General features: G+C 46.2%; 1 protein-coding gene and 1 non-coding gene across 4 annotated transcripts; both read right to left on the bottom strand.

The window, feature by feature from the left end:
- Positions 1 to 6928: 6928 nt before the first annotated feature.
- On the bottom strand, positions 6929 to 24350 carry Pabpc4 (poly(A) binding protein cytoplasmic 4). Of its 3 annotated transcripts, none has more exons than XM_004851025.4 (16): positions 23711 to 24350; positions 20693 to 20886; positions 18940 to 19055; positions 17587 to 17726; positions 17131 to 17225; positions 16234 to 16371; positions 15130 to 15225; positions 12701 to 12973; positions 11560 to 11647; positions 11299 to 11418; positions 10721 to 10807; positions 10499 to 10626; positions 8810 to 8903; positions 8402 to 8532; positions 8061 to 8163; positions 6929 to 7228 (listed from the first exon to the last, which is right to left on the bottom strand). In XM_004851025.4, the coding sequence occupies exons 1-15, from the start codon at positions 23901 to 23903 to the stop codon at positions 8074 to 8076; spliced, it is 1983 nt and encodes a 660-aa protein (XP_004851082.1). In that variant the 5' UTR covers positions 23904 to 24350; the 3' UTR covers positions 6929 to 7228; positions 8061 to 8073. The 3 variants fall into 3 exon arrangements, with proteins under 3 accessions (XP_004851082.1, XP_012929836.1, XP_012929837.1); XM_013074382.3 differs by having other exon boundaries at positions 11347 to 11418; positions 23711 to 24064; XM_013074383.3 differs by lacking the exon at positions 10721 to 10807 and having other exon boundaries at positions 23711 to 24064.
- LOC147827187 (small nucleolar RNA SNORA55) lies at positions 14745 to 14878 on the bottom strand. Its single transcript, XR_015452830.1, has one exon. It is a non-coding gene; the product is annotated as a small nucleolar RNA SNORA55 (small nucleolar RNA).
- Positions 24351 to 24715: the final 365 nt, after the last annotated feature.

Raw genomic sequence — 24715 nt, 5'->3', positions numbered from 1 at the left:
CCATATGGACTGGCGGGTCCAGCAGTGATCTATGCATATAGGGTGGACACAGTGCATTCAGGGTTGGGCACAAGCTAGGCTAGAGACACAAACAAGCTTACACGGGCAGGTATCCAAGCTCTCCGTGTCTCTTCTTCAGTTCACATCCATGCTCACAAGGAGGTCCCTTATGAGCAGCTAGCAAAGGAAGAAAAAGGACAGGCTCGGGTCACCAATGGGTTGGCTCAGTACATGGGGACAAGCTGCAAGTAGACTGCTACTAAATCCCTACTCAAGGTTACCGCAAAGGACAGTGATGAGGGGAATTCCTCTCAAAAGGCAGAGCTTTAAGTGACAGCTTTGTATGGAAACGATGGTAGCCCTATGAAGAATCTATACAAATTCAAGGGCAGTGACAAATGGCTAGGACAGTAGGTGAGGAACCGGGAAAAAAAACAGGCAGATGACTGGTGTTAGGAAGCATGTGGCTGGAACCATGGCAGTGGGTAAGAAGTCAGAAGAACTTTGCCATCAACACAGACAGCACCTATAGCAAGAGAAATATTAAGCCACTCATAAACAGAGACTCTTGTGAGCAGACATCAAGTGGTGTCTCTCATGGGCCACTGCAGAGCAGCACATGAACAAAGTAACCATGGTGTGATGGTTAATCTCAATTGTCAACTTGATTGGCTTGAGAGATGTCTAGATTAGTAAAGCACTTCTAGGTATGTCTGGATGAGTCATAGAGGCATGACCTTAGGGAGTTTACTTGACCTCTGCCCCTTCTTCTCAGTGCTCTTCCCTGCTCTCTGCTTCCCTGATGCTGTTAGTTGAGAAGCTTCCCTCCCCACACTGTTGCACCATGCCATTTTCTGCCTTGAAGACAAGTGACCATGGACTGAAACCTCTGAAACTGTGAGCCAAGATAAACTTCTTCTCCTTAAGTTATGTTAGGTATTTGTCTCAGCAGGGGAAAGCTGCCCAATACACATGGTGACCAGAGGGAGAAAGTACATGAGAATAACATGGGCTTAACTCACCAAGGCTGATCTGGTCACTGCTACCACCAAATGTCTGAACCATGAGCAATTGAGACGAACACTGACACCAACACTGACACCCTTCTTCAAGATCCACCAGCCACTTGGTGGCAAATTGATTACCTGAGCCCCTTCTACCATGGAGGGGGGAGTCATTCATCCTGAGAGGCATTAGAAGATATTCTAGATATGGGTTTTCTCTTACTGCCTACACAGCCTCAGCTCACCATGATCCACATGCTTACCATATCAAATGACATAGGACACTGTGCTATGGTCTTACTGTGTCATCTCTGAAATGCAGGTGCTGAAACTTTAAAGGTCAAGGTATGGTATTAAGAGGGGGCCCTTTAAGGGGTGATTAGGTCATGAGAGCACCTGTCCTTATGAAAAGGATCAAGATCCTTATAAAAGAGGCTTCACGCAGCCTTCAGCCCTTTTGCCCTTCCACCTTCTATCATGCAGGACCCAGCATTCCTCCCCTTCGGGAGGAGGCAGCAACAAGGCACCACCTTGGAAGCAACAGACAACTGAACCTGCTGGAACCTTGACACTGGATTTCCCAGTCTCCAGACAGGCCTATGAGAAAATAAATCTGTTCTTTATAAATCACTGTCTCTGGTGTTTTAAAGGAGCACAAACTAAGACACTGTACAACGTCACATCAAACTAAAGGACCCATTTAAAAACAAAAACAAACAAATAAAAAAACAAAGGACCCTTGGGCCAGGGATTTAGCTCAGTGGTTCTGCCGCCTGCCTCACAAGTGCAAGGACCCAAGTTCGATCCCCGGTAACAAAACCCCCCCCCCAAAAAACAAAGGACCCATTTTAGAGCAACAGAAGTGAGGCAGTCAGCACATGAACTTGGGATCCACTGTTCCTACCACATGCCACACGGTTCAGACTGACAGATGCCAAGAGCTTAACATTTAGATGAGATACCAGCTTAGAAATACCCTGTCCAGACAAGAACAAGATCCACCCCAAATTAGTATTGCCAGATGCTATGTCCTGGGAGCCTGGAACCAAGGGGTAGAAGTTAGATGGGGTGGCTTACAACTCCTGGCCCCCCACCATCTTCCCAACATTATAACACAAGGCTTTGTGGCCAAGAGGTCCTGGCTCTCTGAGGGACACTTTCTCTAGCAGAGACAAGCAGACCCATTACACTGTGAGCTGTGACTGCTGCCTGATCACGTGAGGTCCCTTGTGCCGAGAAGAGCAGGTGTGAAGAGCTGAAGTCTTGGCAGGATGATGGACCCTGATCGTCAGGAGGCAGGTGTGCTGGTCAAAACATCTTGGCACCCAGGGGAATTTCTCTGTCCAATTTTGACAGGCAACAGTGGACTGAGTAGGGCATAATGACCAGGAGGCCAAGCCTGAGAGATAAAAGTCTGGATCTCCTCCCACCCTGGGGTTAGCCATTTAGACCTGCAGAGGAGACACCTAGGTAAGAAGAATCCAGAACGGGCAGTAAGAGGGGAAATGAGGGTATCAGCTATAGATCTGGGAGCAACAGCAGCAACGGGGACTATAGTTCACCCCACTGACTTTGCACTTATTTTCTCTAATTTCTCCCAGGAAGAGACTAAGCAGAGTCCTGGAGGAGCTGTTCTAGGTGATGCTATGGGACGCCACTCAGATCCCCTGCTCGACTCCCTCAGGCCCAGGAGTGCTGGACACTCCAGCCTCAGGATGACAGCCAAGCAAGAAATGGCCTTGGCCAGAAAGGGCTACTCCACTGAGGGTACTCCAGCCCTGGGGATCAGGCAGAACTCATGAGGAGGTGGAAAGGCCTGGTCCCTTGCCTGGTTGTGGGATCACTAAGCCTTCCATGTGACTGAGGCAGGTCACATGCCCTCACTGCCCCATTTGCTTCCCTCCTTCTTACAGGAGTTGCTCTTGAGCCCATTTCCAGTGTATTCCCTATATGCAAATCTCCAGAAGTCTGCTTCCAAAAATCTGACCTAAAACAGCCAAAAACTCAAAAATGAAGCAGTAGCAACAAGAGTATATTTTCTGGGAATACAGCAATAAAATCCAAAGTAAGTAGTTAAAAGAATGGATGCTGCCTCTGGCAGGACAGAAAAAGGGCAATGTTTGGGGCTGGGGAGAAGGCTGTTTTGTTTTCTAACTACAGAATGACTTTTTTCTTTTTTTGAGATAGGGTCTTGCTCTGTAATTCAGATTGGCTTTAAACTCACTATGTAGCCCAGGCTGGCCTGAACTTGTGGTAATTCTCCTGCTTCAGGCTCCTGAGTGCTCGGATTACAGGCCTGTGCCACCACACCTGACAATTTTCTTTAAATTATTGTATATGTAGCTATGACTTTGATAAACATTTAAAAAGCTTGATTAAGACCAAAACAGGGGGTCATCTGGCTCAGTGGTAGAGTGCTTGCCTAGCATGCACAGGGCCGTGGGTTCAATGCCCAGTACTAGAAAAAAAAAAAATTATGGGTAAAAAAGGGTCATGAGGAATATTTAATAAGAAAAATATAACTGTCAACAGACTGGCTATAGTGAGGAGAAAAACTTAAGTTTTATTTATGCCCTTAAAACATAACTTTCTGGCCAAGAATTTAGCTCAGTGGTTCCCCTGCTTGCCTCGCAAGCGCAAGGTCTTGAGTTCAATCCCTGGTACCAAAAAAACCAAACCAAACCAAACCAAAACAAACAGGGTCTGAGACACTCACTTTTTGAGAAAAAAAAAATATATGTAACTTTCCAACAAAGCTTTTGCATGTAGGGAGGGGAGGGGCTTGAGGGGCAGAATGGGATAAAATACAATTTAACCTTAAAAATATATACAACTTTCCAGAAGAAACCTGGCAGACATCTCCTGAACTAAGTGATCAAAGATAACATCTCTGAGCTGCCATCATGAACATCCTTGTGGGACACACAAACCACACTGGCTGTGAGGTTCCTGCCAAAACACAACCCAGACGCAAACTCGAGTACAGGGAAACACCCTGGAAAGAGACAATGAGAACCGGGGGGACTTGCAAATAAGAGCAGGAATTCAGTGACTAAGGAGGAAGATTGCTAACGTTCCGCTCCTATAAAGTGATGAAATCTGAACAAGGCCAGAAGATTAGTGTCGCGTCAATGCTAAATTGCGTGATCTTAATTGTCGCACTATGACTATGTGAGGGAACAGTCTTGTTCTTAGGAAATACACTGGTGCATTTAGGAATAAAGCAGCACATCTTCAACTTCCACTCAAAACCAGTACATGGGGAACATATGTAGTTGTATGTATGTGCATAAAATGATGAAGCATGGGGCAAAAAGTAAATTAATAAGGAGGTAAAGGATATATGAGAGTTCCTTGGACTAGGTTTGAGATCAGCCTGGGAAACTTAGCAAGAGCATGTGAAAATAAAAAACTGGGCCAGGGATATATCTGTGTGAGGCCTTGGGTTCAATTCCCTCCAACCAACAACAAAAACCTGAAGACAGCTGCTGCAACATCTTGCTGAAATAACTCAAGGAAAAAGTTCATGTCTACAGCTCAACAATTCTTAGGGCTCAAGTGAAAACCCAGCAGCAAAAACACATGACAAAGACGCACTTCCCTTTCCTGTCTCCTAGGCTGTGTGTGTTCAATAAAGGGCAGGGACTGCTTGCCAAAGCTGGTGGTATATGAATATGTGCTCAGGTGATGGGAGAAAAAATACACACAGAAAAGCAGGAATCCACGCCAAGGCGGCCAGCAGATTCTGACTCACGGGAATCTTGAGCCAGGCCTCATGGGCTTCACTCATGTGCACTTCCTGTCGCTCTGTAACTGCCACTACCCAGCCACTAAGGCGGGTTGAAGAGCATTCCCCCAAATTTCCTAACAACCTGGACCTAAAACTGTGACCTTACTTGGAACTACTCTGCAAATGTAATTGAGATCATACTGTATTGTTGTGGGCCTTTAATCCAAGCACATTTGGGAGTGGTGCAGCTGCTATAAGAACAGGGAGAAGACGAAAGGAGCTTTTGGGTACACATCACTTGTGAAGTACACTCTTCCTCTCCTGTCCCTCAAGACCTCCATCTAGCTCCTGGTTACCATGTTTCCAAAACAGGCTGTTTCCAGTATCTCTGCCCTCTATAGCACTAGCATGATCCCAAGTACAAATCTAATTATATCACTCTTCTGCTTGGCATGCTTCAAAAGCACCTCAAAACCCAAAAGAGGCAGGCATTTAAGATCTTCACGATCTGAGCCTTGCCTGCTTCTCCAGCTTCTCTGCTTCCCTAATGCAAAAACTATCTGCCCCTGGTTAACTCTAGATTTTTCAAACTCATCTCTTGACTCCAAAGCCTCCCTGATGTTTTCTTTCATCTTTCCAAAGGACATTGTCCAAAACACCAAGCCTTGTTCTCATAGTAAATATAGGCCACTATTACACCTGTCCCCACGGTTAAGACTGCTTCTGTAATTCCCCAGCTATTCTGGGAACTCTTTCCTCTAAGGGTCCAGGGCCATGGAGTTTAGGGAACAAATGGGAGCCAGAGCCTGGGATGAAGTCAGAGTGAAAGACCACGAAGCCACTTCTCCGGGTCTAGGGTAAGAAGTGGCCAAGCGCTCAGGGCAGGCAGGCACCACATACAAGCTGAAGATAAGGCCTTGGAAGAGATCTGGCCACTGTCTCACCCTTAATCAATCCAAACCCTACCCCACCCCACCCCTACCTGCTGGAGGCAGCCATCTAATCCCCAGTTCTGCTGCTAAAAGCCCCAGGCTCCATCCCTTCACCTCTCCCCATGCGAGCTATAGCAGCCAGCACTGAGCACAAGTAAGGAGTGGTGGCTTGTGTCTGGAGGCTGAGGCCGACCTGGGCAACTGAGACCCTGTCTCAAAATAAGCTTTAAAAGAAAGGCTGGTAAGCCAGGTGTGGTGGTACATGCCTACAGTCCCAGCACTTGGGAGGTTGAGGCAGGAGGACTGCCATAAATTGAAGACCAGCCTGAATTACATAGCAACACCTTGTTAAAGAAAAAAAAAATATAAAAGAAAGGGCTGTGGATGTAGCTCAGTGCTCCCTGGGTTCAATCCTTAGTAATGGGGGAAAGCCACTATGAGTTATTAACTATAGGAACAAAGGATGACATTGTCAAAAAATAGGGACATCAATTTTTTGAAACAATGTTAACTTAAGGTGAGACCAGCTCTTAAGGAAAAAGAACAAAAGGAGCCTGCCAAGAAGGAAGAACATTTGAAGGAAAGACACTGCCTGGGTAGGCCACTACAAACAGGGTGGAAAGGAGATGGGCTGGAGGCCAAGTGAGCTAAACTGCAAGGGCAGGGTAGGGTCTGACTGGCTGACCTTACCAGGTGACTATGACACGGAGGAATAAAGGACCCACAAAACACTGAGGACTTGAGCTCTTGTTTGCAATTGCCACAGATCTACTCGCTGAGCACTCTCCCATTGCTAGAGGAAACAAGTTGCAAAACCTGGGCACCTGGATCTGACCTGTTTGCAGGACAAACTGACCACGGGAGGTAGGAGAGGTCAGACAGGACAAGCCCCAACCTGATAATACTCAAACAAGGGATAGGGGCATGGGAAGGGAGCTAATCAGCCAACTCTCACTCTGTCCTTGGGTACATACCAACCCAGTGCCCCAGCTTTTCCAGAGCCAGGTCCAAGGCCTGGATTTAAATCAAGTACCAGATTTAAATATCCCCTCTTAAGTTCAATGGGGGCCATTAGGCATTCTTTCCAATGGTCCAATTTATATCGATACCTTGGCTCACCCTAAATTATTTGCTTATAAGTAACAAAATAGGAAAAAAATAGGTTAAGTTCATTTGAACCTACTTGCATCTAAGATAACTTCCAGTGAAAACTAGAACTTACAGAATAAAATTGGTCAGTGACATGGGTAAGACAGAGGCAGTTTTATGGAGATTTTTTTCTTTATTGAGAAACTTAAGACTTGGGTACATCAAATAAAACCAATTTCTGGGGAAAAAAATCAAAACCCACAATAGAAAAAAAAATGTCTGGGCCGTAGCAGAACCCAGAGAATATACTTTTATAATTGAAAAGTTCTAGGTGCTTCATAATTGACCTTTTGATACAAAATGACCTATTCAATTTGTAACTTGTGGTTCTCGGTGTTGAGGTCCATAGGACAAACTAGGAAGTCTTCAAACATTGAGCTGAATTCCATGAAGGATTATTTGGCTTTTCAATCCTGGAGAAGGAAAAAAAAAAAAAAAGCACCAACACAAATAAAAGAAATTTTCAGACCCCTTGACAAAGAGGTATTCTAGAAGACAGCTTTTCAATCTCATTACTCTCCTTTCCCTACCTGCCTGTACCCACCACTAGGTGTTAGAATTTCACTCACCCAGGCCCCTCTCTCTCTGCCTCCATAAGGCAGTGAAAGCACATTCTGTAACTGCAGTCTGCTGTGGGGCTGTCTGGCATGAGATTGTGATTCAACACCAAGGTCTCTCTGCCTTGTTGTGTGCCCAGAACTAAGCTGTGGGTATATTCACAACCTCCCCAGCCTCAGGCCAAACCAGGAAATGATGCTCATAGCAGTAAGGCTTTGGCATGTGACCAGAACTCCTTGTATACTCATCACTATTTCAGAGACCAGCAAGTGGGGAAGGGTGCAGGGGAACAAATCCAGGGCCTTGTGCATGTTAAGCACATACACTACACCTGAGTCAACAAGGCTAATTCTTGAGACGATCTGACCAGGTGCTCTTTGAGAAAACAATTTTTTTCCTCCCTTTGAGATAGGTCTTGCAATGTTGCCTAGGCTGGCTTTAAACTCCTGGGCCCAAATACTCCTGCCTCAGCTTCCAAAGTAGCTGGCACTATAGGTACATGGCCACTGTGCCTAGCTCTTTGTTCTTTAATTCAAAACCACTTCATTTGTTCCATAGTAACTGATTCAGGTGAGAGGCTCAGGCAATGGCCTGCCAAACCACAGGTGAAATATCAGAAACATTCCCTCCCTCTTTTACAAAGATACAAAGCAAAATGATCACTGAAAATGTAATAGTCAAACATACATGTTTTCCGTGTCTAAGAGGTAGCAGCAGCAACAGCGCCCACCTTCTGGGCAGCTTCCTTCTTGGCATGATGAGCCTGTAGAACTGCCACAGCTTCATCCACCTAGGAGAAACCTCCAGGTGGTCAGTGACTTAGGAGAGCCACTTGGCCCCTCCCTGGTACCCAGGCCCAGTGATCTCTGCTGACAGCTTTCTCAGCAGCCACACTAGCAGCCTCAATCATGGGTGAGGCACAAGAGGGACATGGTGGCAGAATACCATCTCTGCTCTACCCAGTGCCCAGGTCCCCTCCACCCTCCCAAGCCAAAAGCTGTCACTGCAGAATCTGAGAAGCAGCTCACCTTGGAGCGGAGAGACTCGGGGGACTCGAGCATGTGCAGCAGCTCCGAGTTGTCAATCTCCAGCAGCATGCCCGTGATCTTGCCAGCCAGGTTTGAATGCATTGTTTGGATAAGTGGGAACAAGCGTTCTCCTATGGACAGGACAGTTAATAAAAGACCAAGTCAGACTGGTGGTGCACACCTATAATTCCCAACCCAGGGGGCCGAGGGAGGAAGTCCAGAAGTTTTGAGGCCAGCCCGACTAACGTAGCAAGACTGTCTCAAAATTTAAAAGGAGGCTAAGGATATAGTCCAGTTCTCCCTGGGTTTAATTCCAAGTACCACAAAAAAGAAAAATAAGCGATCTCAGTGAACAGACACTGGTGTCCAGGTTGGGCACCCTCCTCTTACAGGCTGATGGGGACTCACCCAGCATCTGCTTCTGTTCCTGGGGGGGTGCTGCAGCCAGCATGGAGGCAGTCAGGGGCTCCTGCCCCTGCACATGGACTGCAGGCTGGGGTGCCTGAAAACCAGGATGGGCAGTGGGTTAGCACCAAGTAAAGGATGCTGGGCAGTGGCTCACCACTCAACATCTGAACATCTAAATTCTTTATATGAAAGAAAAATGGAGGTAGCTATTCTTGTTTTCATGAATTTTGGTCATGAGGTATAGAATGCTATGGACATTAAAATACAATCAATTGCACTGCAAGGATGTGCTATCCAGCTGGGCAGGTGGCACATGTCTGCATTCCCAGCACTTCGGAGGCTGAGGCAGGAGGATCACTGTGCGTTTGAGACCATTGTGGGTTACTGTGAATTCAAGGACAGCCTGGAATACATAGCTAAACTTTGTCTCAAAATCCCCCCAAAACAGAAAGGACATGCTATCAGAAGGGAAAGAAACCCAAAACGTGAAACAAATGTAACGCTAAGCAACCACTGCTGATGTTTCATCTGACTCATCCCAGGTTACTCAAGAATTCAAGACTGTGTTATAAATCAGACCACAGAAAACATCTCTGCATGTAGCCTTTCCTCAAACTTTCTTTTAGTGTCAATTCCAATACAGACTGGGTCAAAGAGGCCATCAAAACATTTCTAATTAAAGCCTTTACCACCTTTATTGTGACAGATGTTTTTATTACATCAACTGCTTGAGGACTGTCAACATGCAACGTTAATGCTCATTACACAGCCCTCAAAGTAGGGCCTATGCAGAAGACACCTCACACTCAGCATTAAGCTCTTGGAAATTCCTTTGAGAATATGGGGAAGGAGGACACCTAAAAATGAACTATCAAGCAGATTATGTACCTAGAGGCTGAGTATGGCCCTGCCACAGAAAACTGCTGAGCTCTGAAACAAACTGGTTGTAGCTTGGTTTGCATTTTAAGAGCACAGCTCTAAAGGTTGCAAATTTCAGCCTAGGCAATCTCACCTGTCCCACCTAATACTCCTGATGCTGGATTTGTTAACTCTAAATTGAAGTTATTTCCTGCCTTAATGTCCCAAGCATCTTTTAAAAAAACAAAACAAAACAGGATCTTGGTATGTAGTTTAGGCTGACCCTGAACTCCAGGCTGGCCTCCAACTCGCAGCAATGCTCCCGCCTCAGCCTCCTGAGTGTTGGGATTACAGGTGTGCACCACCACGACCAGCTATCCCAATCATCCTGCAGAGCAGCCAAGGATCAAATATGGTCCTAGATAGAAAAGACACCTGGGGGCTCAAAGAGCTCAGCACAGGTGTCACACGAGCAGCAGTGGAAGCACCTGCTGCCTGCTGTGGGCCAGTGAACTGTTCTGAAAGAACAATTTCTCAGTGAGTCTCCAAATCATCACACAGAACACAGCACCCAGCCAGGCTTGGTGGCATATGCCTAGAATTCTAGTACTCAGCAGGCTGAGGGAGAAGGACCACCATGAGTTCAAGGCCAGCCTGGGCTACATAGCCAAGACCCCATTTCCAAAAAAACCCCCCAAAACAAAAAAAAAACCCAAAACCAAAAACACAGGAGGCAGGGATGCCAATACCCATTAAAGGAATCAAAGCTAAACATCTTTTAAACCATGTAGAAATGGGGCAAATGCCTTCAGCAGCATCTGGTGGCCTCACCTGCAGAGGCTGTATGGCAGGGTGTGGGCTGCGGACACTGGAGGCATACTTGTATGGTGCCACAGCCCGAGGAGCAGCAGCAGCAACTGCAGCCCGAGGTGCAAGGTTCGGCACTGCTGTGGGAACACCTTGAGGAAAGAACAAATGCAATTAAAGCCCATCAGTCTGGGCAAAGGCCCGTCAAATCCCATCTTTCCCCCTTCTGTGTGCATCCAATACCACCTCCAGACTGGCAGCTGTCAGTCAGCCCTTGCTGGGCGGCACCAGCCCCACCAAAGTCCATAGCCAAGCGGTCCGGGCACTCAGACCCTACAACAGACCAGCAAATGCACATCAGTGTTGGAGGCCAATGTCCAAATGGCCACGTCCCATGGAAGGAGATTCCAAAGCACGTTCACATGACACATCACACTCGGGGCCACTAATGCTACTTTTCAGGATAAGCCAAAGGCTAACACAACTTTTCTACATCTTGGAGTACAGGACACTCTGCAAAAAAGATTCCTTGTATCCCCCAACCCACCAAAAATAGGCTGTCATCATCCAGCTAGCAAACTTCTACAAATACTGTTTTTCACAAGAGTCGCTGGTAAGCAAAGAATGGTGAAAGTAACCAATACACCTAGAACTCACATTGGCTCTCTGCTTTTGAATGAAGTACCTACCTAGCCAAACACAGAGCTAAGGTAACAGAACCAGGGCTCCACACTTGAGCCCAACAAACTGACCAAGCGAGGGCAGAGCTGATCATCCTGACTCCCTCCTCCCCAGGCCACACTCCTACAGGCCAGTTTGCTCACCGACTCTCTGAGTGGTAGTAGGGAGGCCACGAGAGGCCGGAGCATTACCAGTTGGAGCCAGATGGCGAAGAGTTGGACGAGGCCCAGACTGGCGTATAGCACTTGGCATTCCTTGGAAGCCTGGTATTAAGACAAAAACTGCTTATTACTGACAAGCAACATGGACCAAAAGAAGCTAGGCTATGCCCCACAAGATACACACAGGGAAAAGCAGGTAAACCAGGCCAGGTACATCCTGGGCAAGCACTGCTCATCACCTACCTTGAGGTCTCCCACCTTGCTGCCAGCGCGGATTAGGCCTCATCTGTGCCAACTGGTTAGGTGTGTAATATGGAGGTCTTCCCTGAGCCTGTAAGGAAAGACCACCTAAGCCCTTTTATTTTTCAGACCTGAACCCACACTAGAATTTACCTTACTACTAGGCCCTAGGCCAGTGATGGTGAACCTTTTAGAGATGAGTGTCCAAACTGTAACCCAAAACCCACTTATTTAGTGCAAAGTGCCAACAACTGCAATTAAACTCAAATTCTGAGGTTTTTCTTTAGAAAAACAAAACAAAACTTTCTTAAAAGAAAAACAACACACGTGCCATAGGTTTGCCACAACTCCCCTAAACTATTTGGAATAAAGGATCTCTACTCAAAAACTGAAGCACACCAGGGATTTAGCTCAGTGGTTCTGCCGCCTGCCTCACAAGAGCAAGGTCCTGAGTTCGATCCCCGGTACCAAAAAAACAAAAACAAAACTGAAGCATCAGGTTAATCAGGATAGTTCACTCATCTCTTCTACTATGCATGTATGATCATCGTTAAATCCTTCATTTTCTTTTTTTGGAGGGCAGGGCATTGTTACTAGGGATTGAAAACAGGGCCTTCACACTGGCTGAGCTATATTTTATTATTCTTTTATTTTTCCTGGTACTGGGAACTGAACTCAGGACCTCACACTTGCCAGGCAGGTGTGGCACCACTGATCCACATCCCTAGTTTTTTTGTTTTAAAGTTTTCATTTTAAGACAGGGTTTCACTAAGTTGCCCAGGCTGGGCTCAAACTTGTGGTCCTCTTGCCTCAGCCTCTCAAGTGTTGAGATAGGTGGGGATGGCAGGGAGGGGGAGGCAAAATTAAAAAAGAAAAAAAAAGGTGCTGGGATGATAGCCTTACAGCCACCACACCTGGCTCATTTTTACTTAATGTCTTTTTTTTTTGGTACGGGGATTGAACTCAGGACCTTGCTCTTGTGATGCAGGTGGCAGAACCACTGAGCTAAATCCCCGGCCTGTACTTAATGTCTTTAACATTCTAGAACTCCAATGCCCAAAGTAATCCCTCCCCAACCACTGCAGCATATAGGCACTGCTGTCATGGGCAGGTCTCAGGAGCCATGATCATGAGGCGGACCCACCTGTGGAACTGCTGGCACGAAGTAGCCACCAGCTGCAGGCTGGAACTGGTTTAAGATGGCATTGGCAGGGAGTGCTCTCATTCCAGCCACCCGCTGCATGTACTGGTTGGTTAGGTGAGCCTTTCTCTCTTCCTTCCTCTGGGCTAGGGCAACATACAGTGGCTTGGAACCCACGATGCGCCCATTCATTTCAGTGACTGCTTTGGTTGCCTCCTCAGGAGATGAGAAACAGACAAAACCAAACCCTTTGCTTCTTCCATCCTCCAGCATTACCTACAAAACGAGACCAGCTACCTAAGAAAAGGTGTACATGGGGAAGGGGGAGCTAGTCAGAAGAGCCAAACACCTGGACTGCTCCAGAGCTACCAATTCTAGGCCTGGGATGCATTGTGACCCAGGATGTACTCTAAGCCAATAAAGGTGTACCTTTAAGGTACCTAGAAATTTTATTTAAGCCCCCAGGTGATGCTAAAGTCCCCTAAACATTATATGACTAATGGTAAAACCAGAATCTGAAGACATTTCCTGATACCTAGGCAACAGGGATACCCCTGGGTAACCTTGACAACAATGTGGAGAAATTTATTTGTGGAGTTAATCTGGTCCAAAGCCTTCATGAACAAAATTTCAATAATAAGGCCATCAATGACTGCCATAATTAACTCAACAGGAATAAGAGATACAATTAGCTGAGACAAGGAACTCAGAATCTCACTCTAGTCTTACCTGCTCTGAGCCTCAGTTTCCATGGTGTACTCCAAGACATACTGCTGTAAATTAGCCACAGAGCTACTGGGTTCAGGCAGCCACTTTCCCAGTAAAATTAAATCATTCACTAATGGCTGTTTTTCCCTCAGCTGAATGGGTTACTTTCCCTGATGTCTGTCTATATGTGCTTCACATCATTTTGTATCTTAGTGGCCTGAACAAGCCCCCTGAAGTGGAAGACTTGAAGGTCAACATGTGCACCAATCCAACAACTTCCTACTAGTGAAGCAGGCCGGTAAGGTATGTGAAAATAATGCTCTATACCATAATCTCAAGAATGATGCCTGCACAAGTTTAAATATTGCACTGTTTCTCTTCTGCGAGAAACCCAAAGGGTAAATAAGGAGTAAAACAGAGGATAGATACGGGGAAGCAAGAAAAGTATCATCAGGACCAGGGATTTAGCTCAGTGCCACCACGGCTGCCTCACAAGCACAAGGTCCTGAGTTCTATCCCTGGTACCCCCCCCAATAAATAAATAAATTTCCTATGATGAATATGATCATTATTTATGGGAAGTACGTACTAATAAAAATAAAACAAAAGAACAGTATCTGAAACTTCAAAATAGGGTCCTTTCACCTTCTCACAGATACCAAATTGTCAGGTGTGCATGTAGACAAGAAGAGTATCATCCCTTGCACTGATTGGACCAGTCAAGGAGTGAGACCAAGAGAAGTGGACAAACCCCATTAAGCTGGCCTGGTCAACTCCCTGCAACTGATAAAGGTTCTTTGCACAATGTTCCAGTGTTGGGAGCAACTTATGCAAAGGGGCACGCCAAGGCCACCCAGCCTCCTTTTTCATCATCCCAAGGACTTTGCTGCATCTACACCTCCACGATGTGAAACTTCCCAGATGTCACTAGTCCCCAGCACACTCCTGAAGTGCCTCGACCACAAAGCATACCATCCCCAAGTAGTCAGCATTCTTTTGCTCCAGGATTCATTCCCTATCTTTAAAATGAGGCTTATACTTAGCCTGCTGACGTAATTGATATGATCGAAGAATATCAACCAAAACAAGGAAAAACAAACTTTGCACTCCCATTGTTCTTTTGAGACAGGGTCTTGCTATATATAGTTTAGACTGGCCTTGAACTATGTAATCTAGGCTGGTCTCAAACTCCTGGCAATCCTGAACCAGTCTCTCAAGTGCTGGGATGACAGGTGTGTACCAACACGCTCAGCTTCCACTCCCATTTTTCTTAGTGAGACCACGAAAAGTTGTTCAACCCCAGCTCCAAAATCTTCAAAATCCCTGCATTCTCAAGAAGAAATGTGGCAGAGCTGTAGAGACAGGCCCCAAGACAAATGGAAAACAACCTGTCTGGATATTCTCTGCTCATGTTTTAGCACCAACTGTCCCCATGCCAGCACAAAGCAGCAGGAATGGGAAAGATCTAGGTGCAGAGAAGGGCAGCTGGGAAGGACTGGCTCAGACTCCACACCACACTTCAGGGGTGAGAGACAGTGTAATGCTGACCTAATGAAATATTCTCTAAAACACTACTCCAATGGATAACTGAAGGCAAGGAGGAATATGCTGGAATAACGTGGGTACGCTCAGAACTATCACTTAATTTAGACCCTTCAGTGGAACAAATATCAATAAACCTGTATTAACAGTGTTTTCAAACCCAAAATCCCATACTGAAATACCTTAGCACTGGTGATTGATCCAAAAGGAGAAAATTCTTTCCTTAATTTCTCATCATCAATGGTGTCATCCAAGTTCTTAATGTAGAGATTCACACCCTGAAAGAGAAGGATCACTGTTAACTTCTTTCTAAATCCAATTTCTCTACAACAGTGGTTCCCAAACTGTGGTCCCCAGACCAGCAGCACTAGCTGTTTGGAAACTTGTCAGAAATGAAAATTCTTGCAAATGCAGTAGTACCTTCCTGTAATCCCAGGCACTCAGGAGACCGATGGAAGAGGATCTCAGGTTTGAGGCCAGCCTGGACAACTTAATGAGAACTTGTCTAAAACTAAAAAATGGGCTATGGATGTAGCTCAGTGGTAGAAGGCTTGCCTAACAGACAGGAGGGCCTGGGTTTGAGCCCCAATATGGGGGTAGAGCGAAAAAATTTTCTAGGCTAGATCCTAAACCCAATTAATTAGAACTCTAGGTTTGGAGCCTAGCAATCCATGTTTCAACAAGTTGAGTATGAACTCATGCATACAAAAGTTGGGTCTGGCCTGGTGTGGTGGTGCATGCCTGTAATCTCAGCACTTGGGAGGCCAAGGTAGGAGGATTACCCCAAGTTTAAGGCCAGCTTGGGCTATGTAGCAGGTTCAAGGCCAGCCTGAACTACATAGTGAGACCCTGTCTCAAAAAAACAAAAGAAAAAACAAGTCCTGCAGACAATTGTGTTGCAATCTCAAAGTTGAGCAATTACTGCCCCAAGACTGATAAGACCATCAATGCAGGCACATGTTATCCTCCACAGATGCTCTGGCTGACCACTTATGCACGTAGCGCTCTCGCCACTACTCTTAACCAAGGGGTACCATTCGTTGTAACTTTTATTTTTATTACTGCATGTTTAGAGGTACCATTTAAGTAAAAAGGAATCTACACTGTGGAGCAACCAGCCAAGGGTTCTGGAATAGAGCTTCTACATGAAAAGTCTCTTGTCCCTATTCAGTAATTGTTGCCTTACCTGGTTGGTACAGATCCTTTTAAGCCTGCTAAACACAGGGTGCTTTGCATGTACTTGACGGTAAATACCCTACTGACAGGCTGGCCCAACACCACCTCACCTGGTATCGACTAATTCTCTCCTGTTTCAGCTGCTCAAATTTCCGTTTTAATTCAGCCTGCCGTTCTACTTTCTTCTGTGCACGGCCTACAAATATGACCTTCCCACTGATTTCTTTTCCATTCATTTCTTCCACGGCCTAGAGAGGAAATCCATGACTTTAAAACCAAGTTGCAGAGACACTGGCCTCACTGGGAGCACTGTAAGTTCAACCACATATCCTGAGAAAATCATTCATTAATTTTATTCCATCTCTCTAGTCTGCTAAACATTGGGGTTAATACTAAGTGAGATCTAGGCATAGTGGTGCATACCTGTAATCCTAGCATTCAGAGGCTGAAGCAGGAAAACATGGTGATATGACCCTAATTTGAATGTGGCTGTCACTAAATTTCTCAGGTTCTTCTGTGAGTATTTAAGTGATATATGCTGAGAGCCTAGCACACTGCTTTGCCAATTAAGTAGCTATTGTGCTATACAATCAGGTCAACTCTCTGGACTTTAGTTATCTTGCCTATAAATGGGAACAAATATTTGTCCTACATTCAACAGCTGACAGCTGAGGTGACAGATATGGCAAGTGCTTTAAAAACAGTTAAATAGCTGAATAGCACGCCTGTTAATACCAGCCCTTGGGAGGCCGAGGCAGGAGGATCTCTGAGTTCAAGCCCAGCCTGAACTACATAGCGAGACACTGTCTCAAAAAAAAAAAAAAAAAAAAAAAAAAAAAAAAATGTTAAATGACACATCCACCCCCGCAAGAAGACAATACCAGAGATCGAGCATCCACTACCACTCAGACCACTTTAGCTCTGTTCTACTATGTGCTAAGCAAGGCTCTGCTCACACACCGGGGCCACCTCCTACAGACTCTTCCCAACCCTTAGGGCACTCTCACCTTATTGGCATCCTCATGTTTTTCGTAACTCACAAAGCCAAAGCCTTTGGATTTCCCACTGGGATCTCTCATCACCTTGACACTTAGGGTCTTACCTATTACCAAAGGACAGAACTATTAGTGACACCATCTCTACCACAGCTCATGGAGAAGACTTCTTTCTAGGAATCCACTTGAAGCAAATCTCTGCCAGAACCCAGACAGATCTAAGACAGAAAAAGAGGTACCACACCTGGTCTTCTACTTCTGACCAAGCAGCTGAAATGGCCTTAGGACTAGAAGGAGGTAGGATGAAGCCAAGCCAAGGCCTGAAGTCTATCTCTACACCTTGTGATCTTTGTCATATAAGGTGTTTTATTTCTGGGTCTGAATGCCTGTGTGACTAAGTAAAAACAGATGTATTCTAGGGCTGGTGGACTATTAAAGGGGATATGTGAGTACAGGATGTCAACTTACCAAACTGGCTGAATAGCTCCTTCAGACTTTCATCATCCACCTCTTCTCCAAAGTTCTTGATATAAACATTGGTGAATTCCTTGGCTTTGGCTCCAAGCTCAGCCTCCCGCTCTTTTCGAGACTTGAATCTGCCTACAAACCTAAAAAGAAACCATGAAATACAGTGATCACCTAGGGGGAACAAAACATGATTTCCAGGGGCCCCAGGGAAGACAGGTTAAAGGCTAAAAGGTTAAAGAACAGTTTAAAATACATGAGGTCCCCACCAACCAAGAGGGGAGGCTCAGAGACATCCCAAGTAACCAGCAGAAAGAGAAAGAGGCAGGAAGGATATCCTGCAAGGACCAGCCCAGGGCCACTCCTACCACATCACACTGCCTTCATGAAGAAACCTGATGACCATGTTTTTTTAAAATGTTCATTTCTGTGCATCTATGTACATGTACAGAAAAGGTCTGGAAGGATACAAACCAAACTATTAACAGTGATTAGTCCTAGGAGTGAGATTGTTGAAAGAAGAGATAACCTTTGTTATTTTGCTGTATTTCACTTTAGTATGTCTAACAGGAAAATGCCTCCATATACTGAACACTTTAAAATTTCTTTTTTTGTGATTACCTATACTAATTCACCACTGGGCACACAGACGTTATAAACACAACACAACCTCTAGCCTACTCAAATACCACAAAGGACAGAAATTACTTTTGCTTGAAATAGCCAACACATATATGTAGTACTTAATGACCACATGGCCCTCTCCATTCCACAGTAATGCCTGCACCAAAGCAACGAGATCTGTTACGAACTGTCTCTGCAAAGTGATTGGGTCTTCACTGTAACCAGATTAGTATTACTGTGGAGCCAGCCTTATATCGGTCACTGAGTCACAGGCTAAAGAATGGAGAATCAGAAGGACAATTTGGCATCAACAACTAGTGAAAGACCCATGGACAGACCTGAGTCAAAAGAAATCAAGGTCACAGAGCTAATATGCAGTGCCTGGTCAGCCCAGGGCCCTCTCCACTCTGTCGCTGGCCAAGACCCCTGCTCAGAGTGGGCTTAGAGCTGCCTCCAGCAGCCCCAGCTGCCGGTGCTCACAAACCCATGGATGGATGCCTTTAAGGGAGAGGCAGCAGGCAGGCCATGGCATGGGCAGGGAGCCCGCCTTGGCGAGTCAAAAGGGCTGCCACAGCTCGGGCAGGGAGACTCACCAGCCCTGGAGTGGAGAGGTAGGAGCAGGCCACACTTGGGCCGAGAGAACCAGTAGCCGCCTTGTGTGTGCCAGTTAATACCGAGGTGGGGCCACGGCTGGCTCATGCGATGGTTGTTGCTCCAGACTGGGACACTCACACTTTGCGGTCATTGAGAAGCATGCCATTCATCTTCTCGATGGCCTTGTCTGCAGCCTCTTGGGTCTCGAAGTGGACAAAGGCATAACCCTTAGAGCCATTCTCGTCACACACCACCTGTCAAAGAAAAGGCAGATGATTTTAGCACTGTTGGCCTGCTCGAGAGATACATCTGTGGTCTGAGACAGCCAGCTGCACCAGCTATGAAGCACCTTAACACAGAGCACAGCACCAGGCACCTAGTAAGTGCTCAACTCACAAACAGTTGGCACTACTGGGCTTCTATTCTAAATGTCCTCTTACTTTCTTTTATTAAATATTTAGGAGATCTGGGTATAAACCAATGCATTCCCTGACTATAAAAGAATTTCAGGCCAGAATAGTGTCAGACATGTAAACACGCACAATCTTATGTTTCACAAAGTGCTTCACATAAACAGGAAAAGAAAAAGGCTAAACCTATACTTCTTTGTTACTCTAGTATCAGGGATTGAACCCACGGCCTTACTTGCTTGCTAAACAAGTGCTCTACCCCTAAAATACACCCCTGGCCTTTTAAAAAATTTTATTTTGAGGTAGGATCTCACTACGTTATCCAGGCTGGTCTCAAACTTGTGATCCTCCTGCCAAAATCTCCCAAACATCTCAGATTCCAGGTGTGTGCTACCTACAGGACCCAGCTGAATTTAAGCAGAACTTCCTGAAGATCATACATACTTCTCTGGTGTTCTCATTTACCCAAAGCAAAAAAGCCTTTAAAAAAAAATTTTTTTTTTGAGACAAGGTCTTGCTATGTAATTCAGGCTGGCCTTGAATTCAGTGATCTTCTGCCTCAGCCTCCAAGTGCTGAGATTATAGGTGTGTGCCACCACACCTGGCACTCAAAATAACCTTTTGAGTCTTCCAAAGTCAAAGGAAGGTTGTTTCAGGCCAAGGAAAGAATAAACAAACACAACAGCACCTGCTAGCTATGTGGCTGAGATTACCTACAGAAACTTTTAAGATTCCACGTCTAGCATTTTGATAATTACCATTCTGTGTTAGCCTCAATTCCATGGCAGTTCCCCACTTGGTATTTATCTTATATCAGGATTCAATAATGGCCAGGTGTGGTGGCACACACGTCTATAATCCCAGCACTCAGTAGTAGGCTGAAGCAGGGTAGCGTGAACTCAAGGCCAGCCTTCCCACATAGGGAGACTCTATCTCAAAAAACAAACAAAATAAAATGCCAGGTGTGGTAGGGTGTGCCTGTAATCCCAGTACTGGGGAGGCTGAGACAAGAGGATTGCCATTAGTTTGAGGTCAGCCTGAACTGAATAGTGAGTTCAAACCCAGTCTGAACTATATAGTGAGATCCTGTCTCAAAACAAAAACAAAAAGTCAATAATTATTCTGCTTCTTGACCTACAGGGAAGTGGTCCAAAGGAAGGAGGACAAGGGGTGAGCAGGAAGGGAAGGGGAAATGAGGGGAATAAAGCTGTGACATGTACATGATCCTTATAACACTGATCAATGTAAACATATGCTATAACATAAGCTAAGACAAATAATATCAACAAGTATGTAAAAGGTGATGGGGAACTAGAGGAGAAAGGGAAAGAGGGGAAGGGAACGAAATTAGAAACCAAAGAACAAGCTGTAATATGTACATATAACCACTCCCCCAAATGATGGTAAACTGTGAATTGGAAGCATATACTAATACAAATTTTAAAAAATCATTCTGCTGAATTAACTTAATTAATATTTACCTTACAGGACAGAATGTTTCCAAAAGCAGAGAAGGTATCATAAAGTGCCTTGTTATCTATAGATTTGTCCAGGTTCTTGATGAAGACATTTCCCACACCAGACTTTCTCAAAGAGGGATCCCTCTGGGACCACATGATACGGATTGGCTTTCCTTTAATCACATCAAAGTTCATGGTGTCCAAGGCCCGCTCAGCTGTAAGAAAGAAACACATTTCAATCAAGGGTGTAAAACATCAACTCATAATAGCAGAGGTGACTGCCACTATCTGGGAAAACAGGTGACTCCACAATGTTGCCAAGTAATCAATGATAAAAGGTAATTCTATTAAAATGGGCCTTCCCCAGGTGCAGTGCACACCTGTAAACCCAGCATTTTGGAAGGCTGAAACACAGGGATCACAAGCTTGAGCCCAGCCTGTGCAACTTGGCAAGACCCTGCTTCAGAATAAAAAAAACAGGGCCAGGGATTTAGCTCAGTGGTTTCGTTGCCTGCCTCGTAAGCGCAAGGACCCGAGTTCGATCCCCAGTACCAAAAAAAATAAAATAAAACAAAAAATTTAAAGAATAATAAAAGAAAAAAAAAGGGTCAGATGTAGCTCAGTGTGAAAGCCCTGGGTTCAATCCCCAGCATAGGCGAGGGGTGAGACCTTCATGCACCAAGAGAAAATGATTTAATATCTCATTTTTTTGTTTTGTTTTTTGGTACCAGGGATTGAACTCCAGAGCTTGCGCTTGCAAGGCAGGCCCTGAAAACACTAAGCTAAGTCCCTGGCCCAATACCTCATTTTTTGATTAAGCTATAATATAGAGACTCCAGAATGTGTGATTCAGGTGGGACAACTGAAATCCCATTTTTTATAAAATGGAAGAGATGTTCAGGGTGGCTGAGCTGTGCAGTTACCTAGTGATTAAGAAACTAATACCAGATTTTCTGATGCTATCCCTGCATTCAGCCCAGTTTCTTACACAGCCCAGTTTCAATTTCTCAGAACAGAAAGTGATTTAGAGAAAAAAAAAAAATCCATCACCTACAGACACTACCGGTCACACACAGGGAACATCCTCTGCTGCATTTTCAGGGCAAAAAGGATGAAACTTTGCTGGTCCCTGTGTTCAATTTCTATTACTGGAAAAAAAAATTGCCATACCTTCTAGGTGGACAGTATAAGCAGGCCCTGTGCCTAGTGGTATTCAGACCTTTTGAAGCTTTATCTGAGTCCTATGGAATTCTAGCAATTCAACTGCCCTGGTGGCTCTCCATCTAGTGTATTGGGATGTGAGTTCCCCAGTCAAGTACATGTTTATACCAGAGACCACATAGAAGACCAGAAGCTAAAACATATCTCCTGATGGCTAGAAATACTTTTCACTGGTGACAACTGTCCTTATGTTATCTCATCACAGTGGCTGACTGACCCTACCCACAACTCCATGAGGGGATTAAAGCAGGTATTGTGGGGGAGCCCACTTCTAGCCCCAAGGCTAGAACTGCATCTCCACAAGTCCAAATGACCAATAAGCCATGGAATTTCTTTTCACTCATTTCAAGCTTCCTCATCTTCATCAGAAGGTGGGCTACCTTGTAAGGGGAACTGAGGGCAGGAAAAGGAAGACAGATCCAAGTCAGGAAATGTTCAGGTAAACATCTGAGCATCTGAAACATCAAACTTCGATTTGTTAGCAGCAAAGAAGCCCATTTCAACATAGCTCCTGGGCTATTTCCAGACAGTTCTGCACAGGGCAAGTCAGCTTAGTCTGACAAATCTGGCTACACTTATTTATAGCAGGCAGAAGTCCGGCAGAGGTATGTGTTGGCAGACACACTGACCAATGGCTTCTACTATCTCTAAGTGACACAACTTTTGTTCAGTCAAGGCAGGCAACAGCTAATACACCCAATACTCCCCACTAAAAAGGCTACACTCAACTACCTCCTTTGTGTTCCAGTAGCAAGAGACAGAACTCAGCTCACAGCACATTTGACTAGCCTAGTCTCTCTCAATTAGTCCACATCTCTGGTGGCAACTACAACTTGGGTGAGTAACACTGCCTGACAGTGAACAAAGTAAAGTGGGGACAAAAATAGGAACCTGCAGATCCTTTGCCACAGTATGACTTGCTTCTCCCAGTGATGGTCTCTGCAGTTGTTCTTTTAATCTAAAGTCACATGCAGTCTCTGATTAGGTTTCCTCTCTTTAGGCCTCACCGGGGCCATCCCTACAGCATACCTCTAGGCTGCCTCAAGGGAAGGCCACCATCTGTAATGGGAATCCCAAAGCTCCCATCAACCTTTACAGTTCTTCTTCCCTTACAGGGATCCTATCTTTTTCAGACAGGACGAAGTCAGAGTTCTGACAGGTGAGGCAATAATTATTACCAGCCCACTCGACTTTTAAAATACTTCCCCAGACTACAGCTTCATCCAGAGCAAAGAACTCCTCCACACCAGTGGCCAACGTACGAGGAGGAGCTGGCCTAGCACATGCACCTCTCGCCTCTCCCGATTTCAGGCACAGAACTGTTTCTCTGGCTTCCCACCTGCCTCAGAGGAGCAACCCCTTAGCACAAAATCAAGACTCTATTGGTTCAGGGTAAATGTGGGGGGGAGTTAGCAACTTTGCAATCTACAGGGCATTGTTTCAATCCACCTGCCTCAGAGAAGCACCAGCCTGTGCCCACTGACAAGGCCATGGTCTGTAACAGCTTAACCTCACTGAAGCAGGACAAGTCACAGAACAATAAAGTTAACTTCACTCGGATCCCGATTTACAGCCTCCTTGGATTCCAACCTCTCCCCTCCCAGCCGAGTGGCCCAAGGTCATGCGGTCAGCAAGTGGTGGAAGCAAGACTGAAACTCTGGTCAGGACAACAAATCAGGCCCTATGTCCTAAATCCCCGCATTCTCCTCGCCACTGAGGCTTCTGTGCCAACATACGGTCGCGATGTCCCCTCCCTGCCAAGATGACTTCTGGGGTCCCCTCATATCCCGCGAACCTGTGTGCACTGCTTCTACTCACCGTCAGCTGGCTGCTGGAAGTTGACGTAGGCATAACCCAGGGAGCGGCGGGTGATCATATCGCGGCAGACCCGGATGGACAGCACAGGGCCCGCCGGACTGAACTTTTCATATAGCATGGCCTCGGTGACGTCCGAGTGCAGATCGCCCACGTAGAGGGAGGCCATGGGGTAGCTGCTGGCTGCAGCGTTCATCTCCCCGCCCCCCACCACCCCGAGCCCCGCCAGGAGGACTTCTCACAGGGCCCACCGCAGGACAAAAGGGGCACGTCTCGGAGCCGTGGCCCGCGCCGCGGCTCACAGGTGGCAGAGCGACGCCGGGGGAAGCTACAGTCCGGGGGGTTCCGAGGCAGCACGGGGACTTTGGAGCCGGCTCACACGGGACGCAGAAACCCAGACAAAGGCTCTCAAAAACAATATGGCCCTCCCCGGGAGTTCGTTATTTCCCGCTGTCTTGGCTCGAAGCTCCAAATTACACAAAAAAAATTATCAAGTAGGAAAATCCCCTACTGGAGGTGGGCAAAAAAAAAAAAATTCTCCCAGAGGCTGCCCACGTTGGCCTTAAGGACACGCGTTTCTCGATAAATATAGGCCCCGGGCTCCCGGAGGTTTAAGATTACAGCAGTCAGGGAAGGGGAAACCGAATCTTTGCGGGTGCCGACGCGGCCAGCCCCGGGCGGCGGCGAAGGGCAGCGCGGACACGTGGTGCAGCGGGCTGGCGGGCGGGGACGCGGGCCGGTGTCACGCGGCGCGGCGGGACGGAGGAGCGGGCGCGGAGGGCCGGGGGCAGGCGGGCGCGCGGCTCACCACCGGGCCGGCGAGCGGACGGACGCAGACGGACGCCGGGCGCGGGCAGGCCGGAAGCGTGCGCAAGTGACTTCCCCGCGGGCTCTCTGAGGAGGACTCGCTTTTTCTTTTCTTTTTTTTTTTTTAAGGTTTTGAAGCGTTTTCAGATTTTTTTTTATCTTTTTCTCTTTTTTTTTGCTTCAGGCTGCTGAGCCCGAAAG

Source organism: Heterocephalus glaber, unplaced genomic scaffold, assembly GCF_053883595.1.
Source record: "Heterocephalus glaber isolate CG9 unplaced genomic scaffold, H.glaber_assembly_v1.0 deba00001452, whole genome shotgun sequence".
Taxonomy (NCBI): Eukaryota; Metazoa; Chordata; class Mammalia; order Rodentia; family Bathyergidae; genus Heterocephalus; species Heterocephalus glaber.
The sequence above is the reverse complement of the archived record's forward strand: the minus strand, read 5'-3'. Positions and strand labels throughout refer to the sequence as shown.

Bases quoted from the DNA above. Each gene is read 5' to 3' on its own strand.
- Pabpc4 (XM_004851025.4), bottom strand. From the start codon at position 23,903: ATGAACGCTGCAGCCAGCAGCTACCCCATGGCCTCCCTCTACGTGGGC. The intron at 17,727-18,939 runs GTGAGTGTCCCA...GTTTCTTTTTAG, and splicing joins CTTCTCAATGACCGCAAAGT to GTTTGTAGGCAGATTCAAGT. The intron at 11,648-12,700 runs GTGGGTCCGCCT...CTTTCCTTACAG, and splicing joins TCGTGCCAGCAGTTCCACAG to GCTCAGGGAAGACCTCCATA.